General features: G+C 47.2%; 1 protein-coding gene across 3 annotated transcripts in view; it reads left to right on the forward strand.

The window, feature by feature from the left end:
* Positions 1 to 1567: 1567 nt before the first annotated feature.
* The window catches only part of PSMF1 (proteasome inhibitor subunit 1), a 46737-nt gene continuing 24898 nt past the window's right edge, over positions 1568 to 23406 (forward strand). Inside the window, exons 1-5 of one of the 3 annotated variants that reach the window (XM_042980717.1) lie at positions 1568 to 1735; positions 5704 to 5752; positions 6180 to 6323; positions 12666 to 12818; positions 14217 to 14299. In XM_042980717.1, coding sequence (XP_042836651.1) covers positions 6195 to 6323; positions 12666 to 12818; positions 14217 to 14299 — 365 coding nt within the window. In that variant the 5' untranslated portion in view covers positions 1568 to 1735; positions 5704 to 5752; positions 6180 to 6194. Of the gene's footprint in view, positions 1736 to 5703; positions 5753 to 5968; positions 6073 to 6179; positions 6324 to 12665; positions 12819 to 14216; positions 14300 to 23406 lie in introns of those variants that run through there. The other 2 variants (XM_042980716.1, XM_042980718.1) reach the window with 2 other exon arrangements.

Below are 23406 nucleotides of genomic sequence, written 5' to 3' on the forward strand. Positions count from 1 at the left end.
TGGCTTTTCAAGGTGGGGCTGGGCACCCATGCCACCTGCCAGGCCAGGTGGGGCAAGTGTCTGATGCAATTTTGGGGCCAGGGCTAGACTTGGCTGAGGTGGGGGGCAGGGGAAAGGATCAGGACTAAGTCATTGAAAAGATGGGTATATGAAGATGTCTGCTGAGGGAAGCGGAGGATTCTGGAAGGAGAATGGTCTCAGAAGGGGCAGAGCAGACCCTCTGGGACCACTGGGACTGGAGTTTCATGAGGACTGTCTCCCCTTGGGGTCAACAACACACAGAGTTACAAGCAGGTATTTCCATGAGTGATGATTCTGACTGCACTGAGGACACAGCCTGCTGTGGGGTCCCCAGTCTAGGGCTCCCCTGAACCTTCCAGTACAGGACAAGGGAGATATGCACCTCACCCTGCACGGCTGCCCTGGGTGGGCACTTGGGTGGGCCCGGGCGCCCTCTTGTGGCATCTCTTGTCTCTGCAGGGACCCCTTGTGTCCCTGCGTTTGGAGGGGCTTCCCATGCTTAGACCATTTCTCTGTCCCCAGCCTATACCTTTTTCCCTATTCCCAGCCTTACCAGCCTCCAGCCAAAGTCTGAAAAACTCAGTCATGGCTCTCTCACGTTTTCCTGCATAGATATCAGAACCCAGAGCTTGGGTGCCTGCAAGCCCCTTCGATCCTATCCTGGGACACAGCCACGTGGTGATGTATAGACATACCATCTGGTTCAAATCCTGACTGCATCACTTGGAAGCAGTTGTACAACCAGTGTGTGCCATAGCTTTCTCACTTTAAAAATGAGATTAATGGGGCGCCTGGGTGGCTCAGTCAGTTGGGCGTCCAACTTTGGCTCAGGGCATGATCTCGCGGTTCGTGAGTTCGAGCCCCGCATCGAGTTCTGCGCTGACAGCTTGGAGCCTGGAGCCTGCTTCGGATTCTGTGTCTCCCTCTCCCTCTGCCCCTTCCCCGCTCATGCTCTGTCTCTCAAAAATGAATAAACGTTAAAAATTTTTTTAAAATGAGATTAAATAAGACAATACTGGACAATTTGTCTGTTAAAGCCTCACTCCTATCCCCATCCTGCCTGCCATTTTTCAGAATGACTTGCCAGCAGGATTCTGGGTTAGATTCAGCCAATGGGAGGCAGCAGAAGCACCTTATTGCTTCTCCAGTAGCAGCGGATTCAGTTTCAATTCAGTTTTGCAGCCACCTTTGCAGATTTTTCTCTGAATACTGCCTCAGGACAAGAGGCAGCGGTGCTCTCCTGCACTTCCTGCAACTTCCAGACTCTCTGAAAGCTGGAGGCAACTTTCCCTAATCTTTACATTCCAACCCATCCAGCGGGTTCCAATACCGAATATTATTAATCTGGGAGGGCTTCTTGGAGGAGGTGAGGGTGTTGGAATGATGCTAGGCCACAAAAGCAGAAGGCTTCCAGTGTTGAATAATTCCACCTCAGTGCCCATTTGGGCCCTGCCCTTCAGCTCACCTCTTCACAGTTTCCAGGGAGACAGTTTCCAGGGAGCTTGGAATCCTCATATTGATGTCACTTGGTAACCAGGAGCTGGTGGCTGCAGCCATCTCTGAAGTTCTTTCCATCATCCTGGGCCCTCATCTCTGGCATGGGCTCTGCACGGCCCAGGTAGCGGGGGCCCAGCTGGGGAAGCACCTTCTCCCTGCTTCCCTTCTCAGCCAATCACAGGCCTCACAGGGACCACTGAGACTCTTGTTGATGGCGGTAAGTCCACAGAAAGTGCCAGATGGACCAGGGGCGGGGCACCCTCTACCTCCAGACCCAGAGGATCCTCCCGTTTGTTCTCATCCACGGAGTACCCTGGGGTTCAGTGTGGATGGAACATAGTCCTGGCCCGAAGGGCTCCCAGCCTAGTGCAAGAGACAGAGCGTACCTCATTGTTGCAACACGCAGATGTTAGCATCTGTTACATGCTGCCGGCTGGGCCGCAGACTAGCAAAGTCATGGCTCATCCTTGCGTGGGGAGGATAGCAGATGCCGTGGTATCCAACTCACTCCTTAGCAGTCACCTCTAAGCACCAAAGGCTACTTCCTCTAAACTCTGCAGTTCTCTACCTGAAGGCTTTTCATGCCCCCAGAAGCAGCCCTCAACCGCAGGGAGTGAGTGAAAAAAAATCAACTTAATTCTCTCACCCTCCGTTGGGACAAGTCTAGGATGCGTGTCTCCCAGAGTGGCTGGACGGGACGGAGCTCAGGTGCCCAGAGGTAAAGGGCTCCAACACCTAACACCTCCTGGCCACTTCCCAGTCTCTTGTCCCCACCCTTTTGCTGCTATTTCCTGGAAGCAGCTCCCAAATAAGCCATTCAAATCCCTGTCTCAGGTTGGCTTCTGAGGGAACCCAGACTGGCACAGGGAGGATGATTTATTACAGGGAAATAAAGTTCTGCAAAACTCACGTTATACCTAATCATATGCAAAGCAGTGGCCGACCCAAGGGATGGGTAGGGGAGCTGTCTGCCCGGGTACAAGCAATGAGGGTGGCTGTTGTCTGTAAAAAAGTTAAAAGCAGTAATTTAGCTGACCAAAGACCCGTCTGCTTTTTATTTTATTTTTTTTTTAATTTTTTTTTTTTTACGTTTTTTATTTATTTTTGAGACAGAGAGAGACAGAGCATGAATGGGGGAGGGGCAGAGAGAGAGGGAGACACAGAATCGGAAGCAGGCTCCAGGCTCTGAGCCATCAGCCCAGAGCCCGATGCGGGGCTCGAACTCACGGACCGCGAGATCGTGACCTGAGCTGAAGTCGGCTGCTTAACCGACTGAGCCACCCAGGCGCCCCCCCGTCTGCTTTTTATTATCACTATAAACCGGCCATTATAATAAGCTTCAATGATAAAATTCTCCTCCCCCGTGAGACTGATGGCTCTTGCTGTCCCATGTCCCCTCCTTGGCACCCCACTGATGCCAACTGCACTGAGGACAGAGAAATTGATTGTGGGCAGAGGAGATGGGGGAAGACCTCATGCAGGAGGCAGCATCGATGCCCTAAACACACAGCACTACCTGCATTTCACACCTCCACGCTTTGCATATGCTATTCCCTTTTACTGGGACGCCTTTTGTGCCTCAGTTCTCTCCCAATCGTCCATTATGATGCAGTGCAGTTGGGTATCTCCTCCTCCAAGAAGCCTTCCCTGACACCCAGCCTGAATTAGATTGCCTCCTCTGGGCTTGCACAGACCTCCAAGTTCCCCTATGTCATGGCAGTCTTCACACTGGGTTACCTTTGTGAGTTTCTTGTTTTGTTTTTTTTTTAATCACCAGACCGTGGGCTCCAAAGTGTCAGGAACTACAGCCTGTTCATCTGGGGCCTGGCTCACAGTTGACACTTAGGAATGGGTCTGCCCCTGGGGCACCTCTGTGCAGTCCGCAGTCTGCATCCCCATCCATGGCAACACAGCCTATGGAGGTTTAGTGAACAAATGAATGGGTGCATGGGTGGAATTTTCAATAACCGGGGAAGACATTTTTTTTTTAATTTTTTTTAACGTTTATTTATTTTTGAGACAGAGAGAGACACAGCATGAACAGGGGAGGGGCAGAGAGAGAGGGAGACACAGAATCGGAAGCAGGCTCCAGGCTCTGAGCCATCAGCCCAGAGCCCGACGCAGGGCTCGAACTCGCGGACCGCGAGATCGTGACCTGAGCTGAAGTCGGACGCTTAACCGACTGAGCCACCCAGGCGCCCCCCGGGGAAGACATTTAAAGCAGAAGAGACAGAGCAAGTAAAAGCAGAGAGGCTTGAAAAGTGCAGAGCTTCTCAGTGGAAGGGGTAAACTGTTTTAGGCCGCAGGCAGCATAGCTCAGGAGTCCATCAGCTTTAGCACCACCCACGGTGCGGTCAACATACCTGCAATCTACCTCAGACACTTAGCTGGAATCTCTGCCGATGGGGCTCGAGAATCTGGGTGTCCCAGAGAAATCCTGGGAACAAAAACATGTGGAGTGGCATGGGGCCAGCTAACAAAGTGAGGGGTGAACTGCAAAAAGGTGAGACCGGCCCGATTAAGTTGAGCCCACACCAGTAATTCATTCACGTAGCATTCATTCATGCATTCATTCATTCAATTCGTGTGTATTGAGCCAGGAAGGCACTCAGATATACCTGTGCACAAGACAGATATGATCTCTGCTCCCTTTTCACGGTCTAGTGGGAGCAGAGTCATGAAATTAACAAGCAAGCAAATAAATACCTGATATAAGGTCAGGTTATGATTAACGCTTTGCAGGAGAGAAAGCAGGGTAAGGAAGGGATTAAAGAACAGAAGACATGGGGTGCCTGGGTGGTTCAGTCTGTGAAGTGTCTGACTCTAGATTTTGGCTCAGGTCATGATCTCATGGTTCGTGGGATTGAGCCCTGCGTGGGGCCCAGCACGGACAATGCGCAGCCTGCTTGGGGTTCTCTGTCTCCCTCTCTCTCTGCCCCTCCCTCACTCGCACGCACACGTGCACCCTCCTGCTGTCTCTCTCAAAATAAATAAACAAATGTAAAAAAAAAAATAGAAGAGGTTATCTTGGATGTAGCGTCAGGGAAGCCAGGGAAGTGAGAGAAAGAGTCACTTAAAATGAAGGAGCAAACCACGCAGATGTTTGAGGAAAGAACATTCCGGGCAGAGAGAGCAGCACATGCAAAGACCTGGAGAACAGAACGTGTGGGAGAGGAAACCTCGGTTAGGTAGCTACTGCAGTAGTCCAAGTATGGGATGCTAGACGATCAGATCGGGGTGGAGACCGTGGAGGCGGTAGGAAGTGGTCAGATTCAGAATACATTTTGAGGGTAAAGTTGACTAGCTTTGCTTTTGAATCAGATGTGGGTGTGAGAGGATGGAAGTCAACGTTATTGCAGCCAAGGGTGCAGGGGATGAGAAGAGGGTTGGAGGGGATGATGTCAGAGAGAGGTAAGGGGTGTGGGGGGCGGGGCGCAGACCATATGCAGGTTTCCAGAGACCATAAGGAGGACATGACTCTCCCTGAGTGTGTTAGGAGCCCTGGGAGAGTTTTAAGCAGAGGAGGAATGTGACTTGGCGTGTGTCCTAACAGTATCTCCAGCTGCAGAGTGTAGAACAGACTTTGGGAGACAAGAGATGAACTCGGGCAGTTCAGAGGTTGGTGCAGACATCCAAGTCAGAGGTGATGGTGGCTTGCTATAGGGTGCTGACTGGAATGGGAAAACTGAATTTACTTGAGCAAAAACAGTAAGCGGATTTCGAGAATCTTGTTGAAGAAATAGCAGGTGGCAAAAATCATAGAGGCGCAACTGCATCTTCTTGGAGGAAGCGGCTTCAATTCTCTGGGCTGGTTTTGTCATCTGCAAAACGGGGACGATAATGGAACACACCTCGCAGAGTTGTCGATAGAGTGATGTAGAGGTTTGGGCACAGGATCCAGCACACAATAAATATTTAATAAACTTTATCCTGGGAGCCAGACTGCTGGGTTCCGGTACCATCTCTGCCCCTCATTGTCTGGCTGAGTCATCTCGGGTCAAAATCACCCCTCTGTAAAACGGGGCTACCGTTAACGCTAACTGTATAGGGTTGGGTCGTGACGCTTAAATTAATGAATACACGTAAGGCATTTAGAATAATGGGGCACGGAGCAAGCATTGCATAAGTGCCAACCATTATTATTAATATATTTTAGTCATATTTCATAAACTCTTCCTCCACCAGCATATGCCCACCCTATTCTGAAGATGGGAAGTCTGTGGCTCAGAACAAGGTAGCCTCTCCTCGAGGACCTAACCTAGGATCCCGCGTGTGTGGCGATCTCTCCAACTCCCTGGAAAAAGGAGATTCCTGTTTTAAAGGACCCCGCCCCGCCCCGCCCCGCCCCGCCCCGCCCCGCCCCGCCCCGCCCCGCCCCGCCCCGCCCCGCCCCGCCCCGCCCCGCCCCGCCCCGCCCCGCCTGCGAGCTGCGTGGCGGAACGTTTAAGCGCTGCGCTCGGGTTTCCAGTCGGCGCGCTGGCGCAACGGGTCAGGCGCTTGGAGCTACTTCCGGCGGCCGTGTTCGGCCCTCGGGCGTCTCCATTTTGGCCGCAGGTGGGGCTAGGCCTGGGCGGGCGGAGCAGCGGAGCGGAGCCCTCCGCGCTCTCAGGGCCGAGTCGGCTCACGGCACTCCCTCCCTTCCTTCCTCCCTCCGCCTGCAGAAGCCGGGGGAGCGCATGGCGGGCTTGGAGGTACTGTTCGCGTCGGCGGCGCCGGCCATCACTTGCGCGCAGGACGCTCTCGTCTGTTTCCTGCACTGGGAGGTGGTGACGCACGGCTACTACGGCTTGGGAGTCGGCGACCAGGTACTCCAGAGAGGCAGCCCGGGGTCAGGGTGGTGGTGGTATGGTGGTGGATCCAAGGTCCGGAGTTCTGGTCCAGAGCGCCTGGCCCTCCCCCCGCCGGAGTCCGGGCCTTGGGGCTCCTGGAACCTTCGGTATAGACAGCGGGTCGAGGAGGTCCTCTGCTATCCCAGCCCAGCGTCCCTCAACACAGCTGGGACAACATGATTTTGGAACCCAAGGACCAGAAGCTCGCTTCAGCATAGCCTGGCAGTCTCCCAGGCCAGGATCGTGTGGACCTGACGCCGAGACAGGGGCGTAGCTCCCCTGAGCACTCCTCACCTGCCTGAACTCCGCCAAGCTCCTTCCCGCATAGCGGCGGGGGTGGGGGGGGGGGTGGTGCTGTTCCCAATATTGCACTCGAACCTCCACCAGATATCTGAGTCAGAGCACGTTTATGGGGGCCCAGAGAACATACACACCCTTATCGTTTTACTGAAGGGTCCCGTGCAGTCTGCTCACCGCTGTCATCCCCAGCTCAGGTTCTGGGAAACAGCCCCCCCACACAAGTACACACCTGCACCCTGCATGTGAGGGCCAGGTAAGGTTACCTCCTCAACAGCTGCCCTACAGGGTCAGCCCCTCCTGCTCGCAGGTCCTCTGACTGCCTCTCCGAGCTGGGGGCCTTGCCCTCACACCCAAAGAGCCCCGGGATTGCTGGGCCCAAGCTCCTGCATAATTCTTTGCTGGAGCCTTTGTTCATCTTCTCTGCCCCTGCTTTGTGGCTTTCACCCTCCACATCAGCTTCCTGGTGAGAACTGGGCTTGGCCCCCTTCCTGCCCCTTCAGTTCTCTTCTACTTCGGCAGAGAAAATATCCTCCCAGCCTCACTCCCCACAAACACGTAGGATTCCAAGCCTGCCCCTTCCTGTCACCGTTCTTCTCACCCTCGGAACCTGCATCAGCTCTGGGGAGCGGGGCACCTCACCCTTTGCATCTCTTAGGGTGAGATTTTTAACCTTCTTCTCATTTTTCACTGCTTCAGTTCTCAAACTCCCTAATCCTGAGTGTCTCAGGTATACACTTAGTATCTCGGGTTTTCCTGTCCTGACACAGAGCTTCAGGGATCCCTCCTTAAATGCAGTTTGCACATCCTGAGCATCGAGAGGCAGGCACTCCCTTCCACTCCCTGCTGCCCCATTCCACCGTCCTGAGGAGTGAGCCAGACCGCTGCCCCATCTCACACTTCACGCCCACCACCGGGAGTCAGATTAGAAGTACGAGAACTGTCATGGATGTCTGGCTTTTCTTATCCTCCTAGACTTCAAGTATCCCACGGGGACCCCAGATACACACTTAGCAGCTCCATCCCTGCCCCCTTCCAGGCTCACACATACTTCGTCCCTCATGTGGCATCTAGGACTGGAGATATGGCTGGAAAAGAAGGGGCAGCCACACACACACACACACACACACACACACACACGGAAGCAGAAACCATGTTTTCCTCCCAGATAGCTCAGGTCTGGGCCTTTCGGTCCATCTTGCACTTCACTTCCCTTGCCTTTCAGCATTCAGGCCTTGGGACCGGGTAGAGATGGCGCCCCGAAGTGTCAGTCTCCCCGCTTCTGGTGCATAGCGGCCCCAAGAGAAGCTGTTGCCTCACTTGCCTCACGTCACCTTTCTGATCTTGAATGGCTCTTCCACGTGCCCAGTCATGTCACCTCAGCGTGGCCTGGGAAGTCCAGGCAGCTGCTGTACAGGATGGTGCCGAATGCAGTGGGATTGGAGAGCAGAGGGGGAGGAACACTTATTTGGTCTGGTCCTGTCCTTGGGGCTCCTCTGTGGGCCTTCTGTTTCCCTGACCCCTTGCCCTGTCCTTCAGCTCTAATACTTCTGCCCTACTCTCTGCCCCTCCTCATGGACCTCACCTGGTTTACCTCCCAGCTAGCTATTTCTGGGCTGACAGTCAGAATCTGTCCCCCCAGAACAGGAACTTGTTACAGAGGGCCTGAAATGGCCCTTCTCCCCATTTCACAGGGACGTATCAACACAGCAGATCTGCCCCCAGCATCGTCCCTTCACACACCCGTCCACAGCTCTGAGTTGCTTTGACAGCTTAGGGACACCAGTTCCTATAGGTCATTGCCTCCTTCAGCATCATCCCCTTGCCGAATTTTCAGGTGAACTGTGCAGAAAGAATGCAATCTCATTCTAATACTGGTTTAAAGAACAGAAAAGGTCCTTCACTGATTCCTAAAGGTCCATCTAATTCCACTGTGTTCATGGTGCCACGTGTTGAGTTCATACAGGCCAGAAAAAGCTGCCAGCCCCAGATGTCTTACGGGAGGCCAGGGAGGGTGGGGATGAAGGTTGTGAGAGGCACTGCCCACAGTCCATGTGTCCCCCGCCCCAGTGCTAAGTCGTGCGTGCCCTCTGGGGATGGGTGTTTGTATTGCACACTGGTGTGTCTGCTTCTGTGCCCTTTCTCACAAGTAATGCTAAAGCTCACATTGCACTTCCCCTTCTCTAACCGCTGCTGAGTCAGCGTCCCCTGGAGCAGAAGGCCTGTAGAGAGGCATCTTTCCTATCAGTTTATTTAAAAGAGGGTTTAATTGTCAGCCTTGAAACCAGCAGACTCAGCTGAGACCAACAGTGTTTGCCATGCCTGGAGGATGTTCATGTTGCCTCTCCAGCCACCTCCTGCTCCCCACCCTTCTAAGGGTGATAAGAGAGAGGAAGGTCCCAAAAGTATGTGCCTGATCATATAGCATATTGACAGTTAAATACAAAGTTGTTGCTTTTCTCTTTGGTTTTATCTCCTCTTGTTCAGGGAAATTGCATATGTAAAACTTGGTTAGAGGAGCAGTGAGGCCATTGGCTTCAATAAAAATTGTTTGAATTTGGAGCACTTCCTCGAAGTGAGTGCCGCTCCTCCTAAGAGCTTTACAGAGGTGTCAGGTGGGTCAGGTAGCAAGGGGTTAGAGATGGCCATAGGTAGAAGTCAGAGAATCTTGTTTCCTGTTGGAGGAATCTAAAGATTTTGACAAAAGAGAGAAAATGCCCAAGATGATGTTTGGGTTTCTTTGGGTGGATTTTAGCCCAGAGACCCTGGGATGAACTCATGGTCACTGAAGAATGCTTAGGATTTTGCCTAAGTGGACAACTATCTTTACTTTTTAGGGGCCAGTGTGGTGGACCTGGCTGGGAAAAATCTCCAGCCATAGACCAAGCAACCAGGAGCACTGAAGCCCAAACCCAGCTGTGCACCTGACTTACCGTGACCTTGGGCCCTTCCCAGCCCCTCTCAGCCCTTGAATTTTTCACCTGAGGGTGTTAAACTGTATAACCATATACTTTGGCTACTTTCCAGCTGCAGCTTTCTGGGGGGCCCGATACTGATGTCAGTGCCTAGAAGACAGTTGAATGCCGTGTTTGGCCTGATTATCACCAGGGCCAGTCCCTCTTGGTCCCACCTGTTTTTCCCATTATCAGGGCAGCCCTTGGGCTGGTACCATCAGTTACCCGGCAGTGAGAGACATAGGAGAGTGAGCCTCATGAATTATCTATACTCCGAGGAAGAATTCTGGTGTGTTAAACGCTGTATGTGGTGGATATAAACATAAATTCAGAGGCCTCTGACAGAACAAAAACGAGGCATGTTGTCAAATTCTTGGCTTCCAAAGTAAACCTTAAATCCACGGCACTAGACCTATTAACAGGAAATCTACCCGGTTGGATGTGGGGGATTGTTTCTCTTCATCACTTAGTGGACTGTTTTGATTGGTTTCACTTGCGGTTTTTGTCACTCTCGTTTCTTTGCTTCAGGCCTGTGAGTTTCCTTGTCATCCAGCCAGCTTTTAAACCATGCCAGTTGCAACATCTTAAATTGTATTGGGGACCACTTCTCCCTTTGGATTCCTGAGCACTAAGGGTGACCAAAGAGGAGAGGCCCACAATTCTCTGCCTTTGACCTCCCATCGTCCTTGGTGTGTGTAAGGGCTGCGGTGCCCATTTTTGTGTTTTGCTGTTGTTTTTCATCTTTGGTCCAGCTTCTCCCAACATACTCTCCTGAGTACAGAGCTTCCCAGTCAGTCCACTTGCTTGTGTTTAGCCACATAAGTAGGTATCCGTGAAAAAAGTATATAGAGTGTTTTTGTGTGTTTTAAAAATTTTTTACATGAGTGATACCTAGCTATAAATCACATTTTCTTAATTTTAAGAAAAGTTTAAGTTGTATTTTTGATCAATATCTGTATGATGCTACAATTTGATCTAGTCTGTTTCTTATAACTCCTATATAGTATTCCACTGTGAGCTTATCTTTTCATTTCACCTCCACTTTGGTGCTCATGACAAGGTTGTGACGAAGATCCCTTGTCATGACCCCTGTGCTTTTGTGCACAGGGTTTCTTCCAGGAAGAGAGGTTTGGGGTCATAGGGTGTCAGCTTACCTAATCGCACCAAATACTGCCAGATTGCTTTCCAGAGGGGTTGTAGGAATGTAAAGGGCCACCAGTGGTGTCTGAAGGTTCACATTCTCCCCACACCCACATGAACACCTGGCAAAAAAAAAAAAAAAAAAAGAAAAATGGATAATACCCGTCTGATGGTTGTAACCTGGAATCTCATTATTTCCACCTGTCCTTCTCTGGATGCTAGTCAAGTTTTTAACAGCCCTTTATGTACTGTTATCTGCCGTTACCTTTTGCTTGTTCATATCTTTTGTCAAGTTTTCAAGTGGGTTCCTAATTTTTATTGTTCATTTTCCAGGCATTCCCTTAACGTGCTAGTTACTAATCCTTTTTCATTTGTAGCCATGGCAGAGTGGCTGCCTGTTAGTGTTGCAGTGTCTGTTGTTGAGCAGAAGCTTTAAATTTGGAACAGTCTCAAAGACAGTACTTTTTCTCATTTATGGATCTCAAGAAATCTTTCCCCACCTGTAAATCACTCTATTACTGTAGAAATAGTTTAGGGGTGCCTGAGTGGCTCAGTTTGGTTAAGTGTCTGGCTTTTGATTTTGGCTCAGGTCCTGATTTCACAGTTTCTGAGATTGAGCCCCGGGTCAGGCTCTGCACTGACGGTATGGAGCCTGCTTGGGATTCTCTGTCTCTCAGCCCCTTCCCACTGCTCACCATGTGCATATGAGTGAGCACTCTCTTTCTCTCGAAATAAACTTAAGAAAAAAGAAAGCTTGGGGACACCTGGGTGGTTCAGTAGGTTAGGCATCCAACTCATGATTTCAGCTCAGGTCAAGATCTCACAACTCATAAGCTCGAGCCCCATGTTGGGCTCTGTGCTGACAGCGCAGGGCCTACTGGGGGTTCTCTGTCTCCCTCTCTCTGTCTGCCCCTCCCCTGCTTGTGCTGTCTTTGTCTCAAAAATAAGTAAACTTGAAAAAAAAGAAAACCTTGATCTTTAAAAAAATAGTGTAGAAACTGCTTCTCAAACTTTAATGTGTAAAAGGAAAGTCCTAGAGTTATTTAAATAGAAAAAGAAGACATCATAACTCACAGTGATGCATTTTTACACACACCAGCTTGGCAAAAATTTTTAAATTGGACAGTGACGGGGTTGCTGACCATGTGGAATACAAGAACTCCTATGTTGTTGGTGGAAGTGTAAATCAGTACCTCTTTGGAAAACAGTTTGACTTTATGTCACGAATTAAAAGTTCTTTCCTCGTACGCACTCTATGGAAGTTCACTACGTGCGTGCCAGGACGTGTGTACACAGATGTTCATAGCAGCCTCATTTATAACAGCCAACCTGTACACAGTCCAAATATGCATCCCCACCGAATGCGTACCTTGCGGCGTGTTCATGCAGCACCACACTGTATGTAGCTGTGAACTTCACGGCAGCGGGGTGCTGTATAATGGATCGTATGTGGTTAAACACTCTGACACAGATGAATCTCAACAGTATCAAACGACCACCACAGTAGCCTGGACGAGAGTGCACTAGAATCTTTATTTTTAGGTAACGTTTTGGTGCTCCTGTTACAGATGGTCCAGGTTCTGAGCTTTGAAAACTGCTGCCTTAGAATTTCGTAGTATCCCTTCAGGAGATTGGCCTGATTCTTGGGGAGGGAGGTGGAGAGGACATTATTAGTAAACCCGAGGCTACGGATTCTGGACAGGTTCCAGTACTGTGTCACAAAGGCAGGCAGCTACAAGGCAGAAAGCTCTAGAGCAGGAGTCCAGAGATAGATCCCAGACCTCTGACTTGGGCCTTTTGTTTCTGTTGACCTCCATGTCCTTAATCTGTGAAATGAGGGAGTGGGATTAGATTATCTGTGAAGTCCTTCCTCGCTCTGTGCTCTGAGGTCGTCATCTTCCTCCTCTCAACCCTGGTGTCTTCTCAGCCGGGTCCCAATGATAAGAAATCAGAACTGCTCCCAGCCGAATGGAACAGCAATAAAGACCTGTATGTCCTCCGGTATGAGTCTAAGGATGGGTCCAGAAAGCTCCTTGTGAAGGCTGTCACCGTGGAGAACAGCGTGATCATCAATGTGCTGGTGAGTCTCGGGGACATGTTGGTATCTGCTGGTGGGAGCACACGTTGTGATCACCTTTGTGTAGCTCATTTAGCAGTACAGATCAAAGGCCTTAAATGTTTGTGAGGCCTTTATCCAAGGGATCCTACTTTTGGAACTGAGGCGAGGCAAGAATCCTCAATATAAAAAAGCTTTCTGTTCAAAGATATTCACCTTCCGGTTTTATCAAGGGAGGGACTTTTCCATCACTGGGGAATGATTATGTAAATTAGGATAAATCCTTTCACTGACAACAGAGGAGGAAAAATGCTTATTGTAGGCCCAGAGGACTACTTTTCTTTGGATAAGCCTAGCTCTCTGCTATCCTGGAGCCCTTACGTTTCTTATTTCCAGGGATGGAAAAAACTTCCCCTCCACTGTGGGCCACCTCACCTGCACCCTCCTCTCTGCCTTTAGCCCCTGCTAACTCCCTCCCGTTTTTCACTTCCTCAAAAAGTGCAGTCCTGACTACCTACTCTCACCTGCTAGAAAAATCTAAATTATGCCTCTCTACTTCATCATTTTATTTCCTTGCCTGGTACCTACCACAGTTTGTAATTAGGTATTTAGTGTTTGAATTCTGCCACTGGACTGTGCACCACAGGGGCAGCGAACTCTTGTTAAGTATGTCCTGGTTGTCTCTGCGTGCTCATAGAAAAGTACCATGCAGTCTACATACGTTCCCATGTAAAGATATACTTTATTTGTTTTAACTACGAGGTAGTGTCTAATAACCATAATGTATTTATCCCTTTCTGTTTTGATGAACATTTAGATCTTGTATCAGACAGAGTTCTTAGTAAAAAATAACAAAATTGCCTTAGGTTAGTTTAAACAGATTGGGTTTATTCCAAGAGGTGAAATAGCTCACTGAATTATTGGAAAGGCTAGAGAAACAGGTTCAAGGCTGGGCTTTCAAGACAGTCCCTCAAAACCAGGCCGTAGAAACCACTGCTGCTGCTGCCGCCCCAGGCATTAGGTGCCGGCTGATGCTACAGGCCCTCGGCACCTTCTCGTGAGCCACTGGTGTCTCTGTGCCTCCCCTCTTTAGCAAGATGTCTGCCCCTGGCTTTTCCACGTTGCTGCCTCCAAGTCAGAGACGTGCATCCATTTGGTACCTCAATTACATGCCTGTGCCCAAGCTACAAAAGAGCCTGGGAAGTAGGTTTATTGGGCTCTGCCTAGAAAGGCAATATTCCTAAATCAGAGAAGCCCCCTCTGCATTGGAGGTATGTCGCGTATTACAGACATTCCTGGTATGTTTCTTTGCTCATGTATATTTCCTTAAACTGAGTATTTAATTGTTGTTCTCCACCCACCCACCCACCCATTAGCCCAGAAATCTTCCCAATCTTTCGTTTTCTGTTTTCATTTTTCTAGGAATGTGGCTCACAGCAGGTATCAGATTTGACACTGAACTTGGATGATTATGTCGATTCAGAACACCTGGGTGACTTCCACAGGTACTTCTAAGTGATGGCTTTTCCCTGGGAAAAAGAGGAGAGAAACAATGGAATAGGGCAGAGAAGTCGAGAGAGTCAAGAAAGGTTAATAGAATGGTCTTTGTCTCCTGGGCACAGTCACTTCTCAGTTCTCTTTTCTGTTTTTAATTTATTTTAAGAGAAGATTCACATGGGAAGTGCCACGTGAAGTAAAGTGATGTAATCAAGCGTCCACAAGTGCTACAGTGGCCTCAGGGGAGTGGGTCAGTCAGAAGAGGCTCCTGGAGAAAAGGTGTACCTGATTGGATCTCCGCTTCCAACTTTGTTTTCTTTTGAATGGACTTTATTTTTTAGCGCAGTTTTAGGCTCACAGTGAACGAGCGCAAAGAGTTGCCATGAACACCTCCCCCTCCAACCACCCCCACACGGCCTCCTTCACCGTCAGCGTCCTGCACCAAAGTGCTCCATTTGTTATAGTGGAAGAACCTCCATCAATACACATCCTCACCCGGACTCCATAGTTGACCTGCAGGTTCACTACGGGGAATGTTGGAGTATGTTTGCTTCTCTAAGAAACTGCCGTGCTGTCTTCCATGGTGGCAGTACCATTTCGCATTCCCACCAGCAACGTATGAGAATCCCTGTTGCTCCACAGCCTTGTAAGCGTTTGGTGGTGTCGGTTTTGCAGATTTGGCCATTCTGATAAGTGTATGGTGGTACCTTGTTGTAATTTACAGTTCCCAAGTGACACATGATGCCGAGCATCTTTCCATATGCTTTCTTGCCATCTGCACATCTTCTTTGGTGAGGTGTTCATTTGGGTCTTTGGCCCATTTTTTCATTGGTCTGTTCTCTTACTGTTGAGTTGTAGGAGTGCTTTGTATATTTGGGGTACAGTCTTTTATCATATGTGAGTTTTGCAAATATCTTCTCCTGGTCTGGCTTATTTTCTCATTCTCCTAACGTTTTATTTTGAAATTTGCTACCCCACAGAAAGGATGGTTTGTAAAAATATTACAGTGAACGCTCGCATACCTGTCATCTCTGTTGACCAGTTTTTAACGTGTTGCCACATTTGCTTAGTTTTGCTGTGTGCTGTTCTGTCCTTGAACCACCTGAGAATTATTTCCACACTTTGTGAACCTTCACCCCTAAGCTCAAGCAGTATCTCCGTATTCATCAAGGGCACCTCCTATATAACCTTAACATAGTTATCACGCTCAGGAAATGAAACGTAGATAGTCCTTTAATACACAGTCTGTTGATATTTCTGCAGTCATCCTGGCAGTATCCTTTTTAACTAGTCTTTTGGCTCTTTGGGGTTTTTTCTTACCCAACCAAACATCACATATTGCATTTATTTTCCTGGCTCTTTAATTACTTTTAATCCAGAACAGTTTCCTAGATGTTTATTTTCCATGGTTTTGGTATTTTTGAAAAAGACTTGAGGTCAGTTGTTGTGTAGGAGGTTCAGATTGTTTCCTCGTGATCAGGTTTATTAGGTTATTTCCTCCTCATTTGATTCCGGTTGAACATTTTTGCCAAGAGCACCACATAGGTGAGGCTGTGCTCTCAGGGTGTTTGCATCAGGCATAGACATCTGTCTTGTTGACTTGGTTCATTTTGATGACTTGGTTAGGACAGTGTCTGCCAGCTCTTTCTATAGTGAAGGCATCTGTTTTCCTTTGTGTTTCATAAGCGATCTGCGGGATTATGCTAGCAGACCATACTGTTCTGCCTCCTAACGGTCTTTTACCCGGTAGTTTTGGCATCTGTGGATGATTCTCGCCTGAGTCAGTTACTACAGTGATGTTTGTAAGGCAGTAATTTTCTACTCTAATCATTCTAACTACATTTATCAGCATTTTTTATAAAAAAGAGTTTTCTATTCTCCCTGTCCCCTTTATTTTTATTTCTTTTAAATACCAGTGTAGACAATGGATTCTTTTTTATTCTAAGTTATGGTCCATTTCTATCATGCTTTGGATGCTTCAGTTGTTCCAGAGTTGGCCAGTGGGAACCCTTTCAAGCTGCCTCTTTGTCCTTTTGACATGTCCCCATCATTCTTAGAGCGTTTCACACTTTCTGGCACAATAAAATATTCCCGCCTTCCCTTGTAATTTCCTTGCCCCTGCCTTGTAATCAGCCGGTTTTCTAGGGAGCCATGATGTCTGTTAGTGGGGAATCATATTTAACAACCAAAATCTGGGCCCTGAATGTGCTCATTAATACAAGGATACTATTGCTTCCATGTCCTGTAGATGAATAGAGCTTGAAAGCTTTTTCCTTAAAGTCTTTTCTTAAATTTTAAACTGATGCTTTCATTTTTAATCTAACACCAAGGGATTCTTAACTCTCTTATTCCGTATTTGTATCCTTCTGTGGCGTGGACCCTGATTTCCAACAGCATCAGCATATTTACTCATTTGTTTGATCCTGAAGTACACACAGTTTCTGAACTGCGACGTCAGTGCCAACGAAGAACAAATCAACCCAGTAAAGTTCCAAGTATAATTTCTTTCCAGTTCTTTTGTCCTTCAACTGTGTCCCACTGAGGATGTTATAGTCAGAGTATTGTGTTCAAAATGTACTTAGATTAATGCTGCTTTCTCCATAGGTGTAATGACATTGTCTGTTACATAGTCAGGCCCAATTATTTCCACTTTATTCCATTTTAGGGACTTTGTTGCCATCCTCATCAGCCTCCTTGATTAGAGGAAGCCCGGCATCACCGTAAATTCAGTCACCAGAACTGCCTAGAAACCCTGTTGTGGGTTTTTTTTAGTGTTTGTTTATTTTTGAGACACACACACACACACACACACACACACACACACATTGACCGGGGGAGGGGCAGAGAGACAGAGGGAGACACAGAATCAGAAGCAGGGCTCCAGGCCCTGAGCTGTCAGCATAGAGCCCGACACGAGCTGTCACGAACTGTGAGGTCATGACCTGAGCCGAAGTCGGACGCTTAACCAAGCCACCCAGGCATTCCTGTGTTGTATTTTATTATATCTAACCCCCTCCACTCCTCTCAGACTTCCAAATCACCTGCCTCCATCATTGTCTCTGCCCCCTTCCACGTGGCCTTTACGTGAGGAGATGCCTACTTCTGTTCCTGCTTACCACCTTTCAGTCGATTTCCCACCCAGTAGTCGGACCAGCCTTTTAAAACAGATAATAAGATTGTGGCTAAAACGCTTGCTTGAAATCCTTCAGTGGTACCATTTCACTCATGTTAGGATGGCTACTGTCAAAAAAAAAAAAAAACACAAGTGTTGGCCAGGATGTGGAGCAGTTGGAATGCTTGTGCACCATTGGTGGAAACATAAAATGGTGCAGCCACTATGGAAAACAGTGTTGTGGTTACCATGGGGTCCAGCAATTAAGTTACAAAATTAAGTTACCATGGGGTCCAGCAATTCAACTTCTGGGTATAACCAGTAACATTGAAAGCAGGGTCCAGAATAGATATTTGCACACACATGTTCATAGAAGCATTTATCATACCAGCAGAAGTTGGAAGCCATGTAGGTATCCGTGAATACCTAGAACAGATGCGGGGGTAAACAAAATGTAGTGTATACATACAATGTGGTCGGTGACTACATTTGTTCAGCTTTAAGAAGGAAGGAGAAGCTGACACATGCTGCAACGTGGAATAACCTCGAGGGCCTTACGCGGAGCAAAATAAGCCACCCACAAGCAGACAGACACTTAGTATGATTCCGCTTAGATGAGGTGCCTATAGTAGTCAAATTCATAGAGACAGAAAGTCAAATCGTGGCTGCCAGGGGCTAGGAACGTGGAGAATGGGGAGTTACTGTTTAATGGGGACAGAGTTTCAGTTTTGCAAGATTTCTGAAGACGGACAGTGGAGGCGATGGCACAGTAACGTGAATACATCACTGAACTGTATGCTTAAAGATGGTTACGAGGGTAAATTTTGTTTGTATTTTCTCGCAGTCAAAAATTCTTGTTAATCTGAAAGATACCTGAAACCCTTCAGCGAATGTCGGTTGCTCTTAGAATAAAGAACAAACGCCTTGAGGAGGCCTAAAGCGTAACCCTGTCCTGGACCACTTCGCCCCTAGTTCCTGTGTCTCGGCCTCCGTGCCCTGCTTCCTCTCCCTTCTGCAGAGCTCTTCCCTGTGCCTAGAATACTCTCCCCAGCTCCCCATGCAGCCAACTCCTGTTCTCCCTTCAGTTCCCATTGAAGAGTTCTTCGGAGAAACCTCTCCTGCTCCCCACCACGTTTGAGCTTTCGAAACACCCTTTTCAGCATTTACTAAGTGGGTGTTCTATGATCAGGGTCGGTCGCTCTCCCCCACCGGCTGTGATCCCCTTGAGGGCAGGGCCCGGGTCTGTTTCGCGTATAGTGGACTGTGGCATGGAAGAGAGAGGCGAGGCCAGCCCAGAGCTGCTGTTGTGGGCGCTGCCCGCTCCGTGACTCCCATGCTCCTAAAGTGGGTAAGGGAAGGACTGGGAGTCTTTCTCTTGATTCTTCGTTCTGGAATTCTATTGTGGGAGAAGGTGGAAGAACCCAGGTACCGTACGAGGCTGCTCATGCTCATTGCAGCTTTTAGCCCTGAGCGGTGCTGAGAGAAAAAGTGACCGTGTCTCCATTTCTTTTTTGTGAATACATTTTTGTTGTTGGGGCTTTGTGTTGGGGGAGTATTTTGGTTTTTGTTTACTGTGAAATGAGGGACCAACAGTACTACCTCGTGGCATTATGAGAACAAAACAAGATGTCGGCACAGAGTGTTCGGTGCTGGGTGCAGCAGCTCTTAGACATGCAAAGGGGAAAAAATCTGATCACCGGGAATCATCTCCATGGAAACTGAGGCTCTGTGAGCTGGCGTGTGGATCTGCCTCTTAATCATAAGGCTCTCTCCCTCTCTGCTCTGTCTTATTGCCGGCGACACTGAAGTGCCTGCTTCTAGTCACCTTCCCCCACCGGGCCCTCCTCTTTCGGTCTTCATGGCATGTCTTGTCCACTCTGGGTGGGGACTTGTGCCCCTTGGTGAGCAATCTCGGATTTGCTAAGGGGTCCGAACCTGTTCCTTACTGCCAAGCCTCTTCTCTTTCCAGTCCTTCAGGATGACAGGCCACAGGCTGTCTTTTGCTGCTACCAAAATGGCAGTGCTACTGAGGCTTAGAAATTGTGCAGAACTTCTTCAGTACTTGGCAGTTTTTAAATCAGACCTGAGCTCTACAGGTAAACACACACCCTCCAGAGGGAGATCGTAGGCCTTCCGGCCGGCCGTATCACACACAACCTCATCTGATTGAAAGGAAAGGGGACTTAGATTTATCCCTTCCACCCAGCTTGCTCAGGGAAGCAGCAAGGTCCCCATAATTCTAGGTTCTGAGCAAAACCCTGATCTTTATAGGGATGTAGAGACCACAGGCCCATAGATCTCCCAAGGCCTTGTAGGTGTTAGACTTTTGAACCACGGAACTCTTTTTCAAGCACAGTGTTCTTTAGGATTGACATATTAAACTAGTTAAAGTAAAATTGCTCCGATGGAAAGGGTAGGGGCAGGAAATGAAGATCCCTGGGTCCCATCCACTTGGCTTTCTCTCTTGTTCTCCTTGGGCCCCCTTCTGTGCAAGAGAAAACTCGAAATTGCTGGTCTAGTTTAATATCTCTGTTCTTCTTATGGTTATAAATATTAAACCTTTTATTTTGAGATAATTATAGTCTTCTTGTAAGAAATAATACAGACATTTTTTCGTATCCTTTATACGTTTTACCTCAGTGATAACATTGTACAAAACCTTACTGGATACTACAGCCAGGATGTTGACATTGATATAATGATACAAAGCCTTTCTATCACCGTAATGATCCCTTTTGATGCCCTTATGTGGCCACCCCACTCCCTCCCCATCCCTAACTCCTTGGCAAACGCCATTTATTCTCCGTTTCTAAAATTTTCTCATTTTCAAAAATGTCCTATACATGGAATCATACAGTATGCAAGCTTATGGGATTGGCTGTTCTCAGCGTAGTGCTCTTGTCATCCCTCTGAGTTGTTGCATGCATTGATAGTGTGTTCCTGTGTAAAGCTGAGTGGCACTTCGCTGCATGGGCGTGCAACAGTTTGTGTAACTATTCACTCCTTGAAGGATATCTCATTGTTTCCATTGTTGCACCGTTACAAATGAAGGTACTCAGGATGTTCCCGTGCAGGCTTCTGTGTGGACATGATTCTCCCTTCTCTGTGATAAATGCTCAAGAGCACGATAGTAGTTGCATGTTTAGTTTTTTAAGAAACTGCCAAATGATTTTCTACGGTGTCTGTACCATTTTATGTGTCCACTGCCGGTGTGTGAGTAACATGGTTTCCCCGCACCTTCACCAGCATCTGGTGTGGTCACTCTTTCATTTTAGTTATTCTGACACGTAGTGATATCTCATCATGGTTTTACTTTATATTAACCTAATGGTTAACAATGAGCGTCTTTCCGTGTGTATCTGCCGTCCGTGTGTCTTCTTTGGCAAAATGTCTGTTCGTGTCTTTTGCCCATTTTGTTTGGATTGGTTGGGTGGGTTTTTTTGTTTTGATTTTTTTTTAACTGTTGCTCATTTGAGAGTTTTTATATTTTTTAGATGCAAGTCCTTTCTGAGATGGTAGCTTATAAATGTTTTCTACCAGCCTGTAGTTTGTTTCTTCATTCTCTTAATAGGGCCTTTCACAAAGCGGACCTTTTTAATTTTGCTAATATTTATTTTATCAATTTTATGGGTTATGCTTTTGGTGTCAAGAACACTTTGCAAACTACCTCTAGCTCCCCAAGATTTTCTATGGTTTTTTTTTTTTTAATGATTTTATAACTAGCAACATCTTTTATTTGTTTTTTAATTTTTTTTTCATGTTTTATTTATTTATTTATTTTTTGAGAGACAGAGGGAGGCAGATCGTGAGTCAGGGAGAAGCAGAGAGAGAGAGGGAGACACAGAATCCGAAGCAGGCTCCAGGCTCTGAGCTGTCAGCACAGAGCCCGACGCGGGCCTCGAACTCACGAACCATGAGATCATGACCTGAGCTGAAGTCGGACGCTCAACCGACTGAGCCACCCAGGCATCCCTCCTATGTTTTTTTCTAAACATTTTATAGTTTCATGTTTTAGAATTAAGTCTGCGGTCGGTTTTAAGTTAATTTCTGTATCAGGTATGAAGTTCAGACAGGGGCTCATTGTCTTGCCTGTGGGTATCCAGTTACTCCAGCACCATTTGTTCTTCCTTCACTGGATTTGCTTTTACAGCTTTTTCGAGAAGCGATCGTCTCTGTTTATGTGGGTCTATTTGGGGGTTTTCTATTTTTTCCCATTGATCTTTGTGTGTGTCCCTCTGCCAGTATCAAACAGTTTGGATTAATGTAGCTACATAGTAGACCTTAACATTGAGTAGAAATGATTTCTGTCACCGACTTTTTCTTGTCAAGATAGTCTTAGCTGTTCTGGGGTCTGCGCCTTTCTGTACAGACTTTAGAATAAGCTTGTTTATGCCTATAGAAACCTTGCTGGGATTTTGATAGGGGTGGCATTAAACCTATAATGAGGAAAATCGACATTTTTACCATGAACATGGTGTATCTCCATTTATTAGGTCCTACTTGATTTCTTTCATCATCATTTTGTAATTTTCAGCAGATCTTATTAAACATGCTTTTGCTATTTCTTCTCTGCAGGAGAGGAGTGATTGTAAATGGCGTTCTGCTCTTAGTTTGATTTTCAAATATTTAATATTTATTATTGGTGTATAGAAATGCAGTTTATTTTTGTAGATCATTTATATGCAGTCACCTTGGTGAACTCAGTGTTCTTGGAGTTTTTTTGAGGATTTCTTGGTAACGTCAAGATAGACTATCATGTCATGTGCAAATAGGGGCAGTTTTATTCTTTGCTTTATTCTGTGCTTTTTCTTTCCTTTTTCTTATTTATTTATTGCCTTATTGCAATATGTTATTTAAGAGTGGTGAGAGAGAACATCCTTGCCATATTCCCAGTCTCGGAGGCAAAGTGTTCAGTCTTTCATTATTATTATTATTATTTTTTTTAATTCTACCTTTATTTACTAGATCTGTAATAAATACTTCTGAAAACTCATGTAGTTAATGTATATAAAGGACTTAGAACAGTACCTGCCACATAGTAAATGATCGGTAAATATTAGTTGTTACGTCATTATTACTCCACTCATATGACCAGCCTTCTTCCAAAACTCAGTATTTAAGGTCCAGAGAACATACTGCCTAGGGATATATACCTATAGGTGTATATCCATATAGGAATGGAATCCATATCTGCCTATTCAGTGGCTTCCCAGTAAAAGACAAACTTAATTTGTAAGACTTTTTTTTTTTTTTTTTAACCTCTATTCCCATTCCAGTAAGCCAAAAGGGGATAGAAAGCCATAGTGTAGCTTTTCTTCCCTCCTTCCCTAAGTCTCTCCCTCCCACTTAGCTTCAGAAATACCCTCCAATCAACTCAAGTCTAGTATGTTGTTAACTGTAGGTTTTCGTAGGTATTTAAAAAAAATTTTTTTAATGTTTATTTATTTTTGAGAGAGAGAGCGTGAGCAGGGAAGATGCAGAGAGAGAGACAAAATGTGAGGGTGGGGGGGGCAGAGAGAGAGAGGGAGACACAGAAACCAATGCAGGCTCCCGGCTCGGAGCTGTCAGCACAGTGCCCAGCGTGGGGCTTAAACTCACGAACCATGACATGAAGACCTGAGCCAAAGTCGGATGTTTAACCGACTGAGCCACCCAGGCGCCCCGTAGGTATTTTTTATGAAGCTCAAGAAGTTCCTCTCTTTTCCTAGTTTGTTGAAAGTTTTTATCATGAGTGGATTTACATGTTGGATTTTGTCCGATGCATTTTCTGCTTCAATTGATAGGATCGTGCGATTTGTCTTAGCTTACTGATATGGTAGGGATTCGTGAATACTGAACCATCCTTGCATACCAACAGTAAATCCTTGGCATATGATTCTTTTTATATATTTGTAATTCAACTTGTTAGTGTTTTCTTGAGCATTTGTGCATCCCAGTTCATGGGAAACACAGGTCTGTAGTTTTTGTTTTTTGTACTGTCTTTGGTTTTGACATGAGGCAACA

The sequence above is a fragment of the Panthera tigris genome, chromosome A3 (assembly GCF_018350195.1).
Source record: "Panthera tigris isolate Pti1 chromosome A3, P.tigris_Pti1_mat1.1, whole genome shotgun sequence".
Classification (NCBI taxonomy): Eukaryota; Metazoa; Chordata; class Mammalia; order Carnivora; family Felidae; genus Panthera; species Panthera tigris.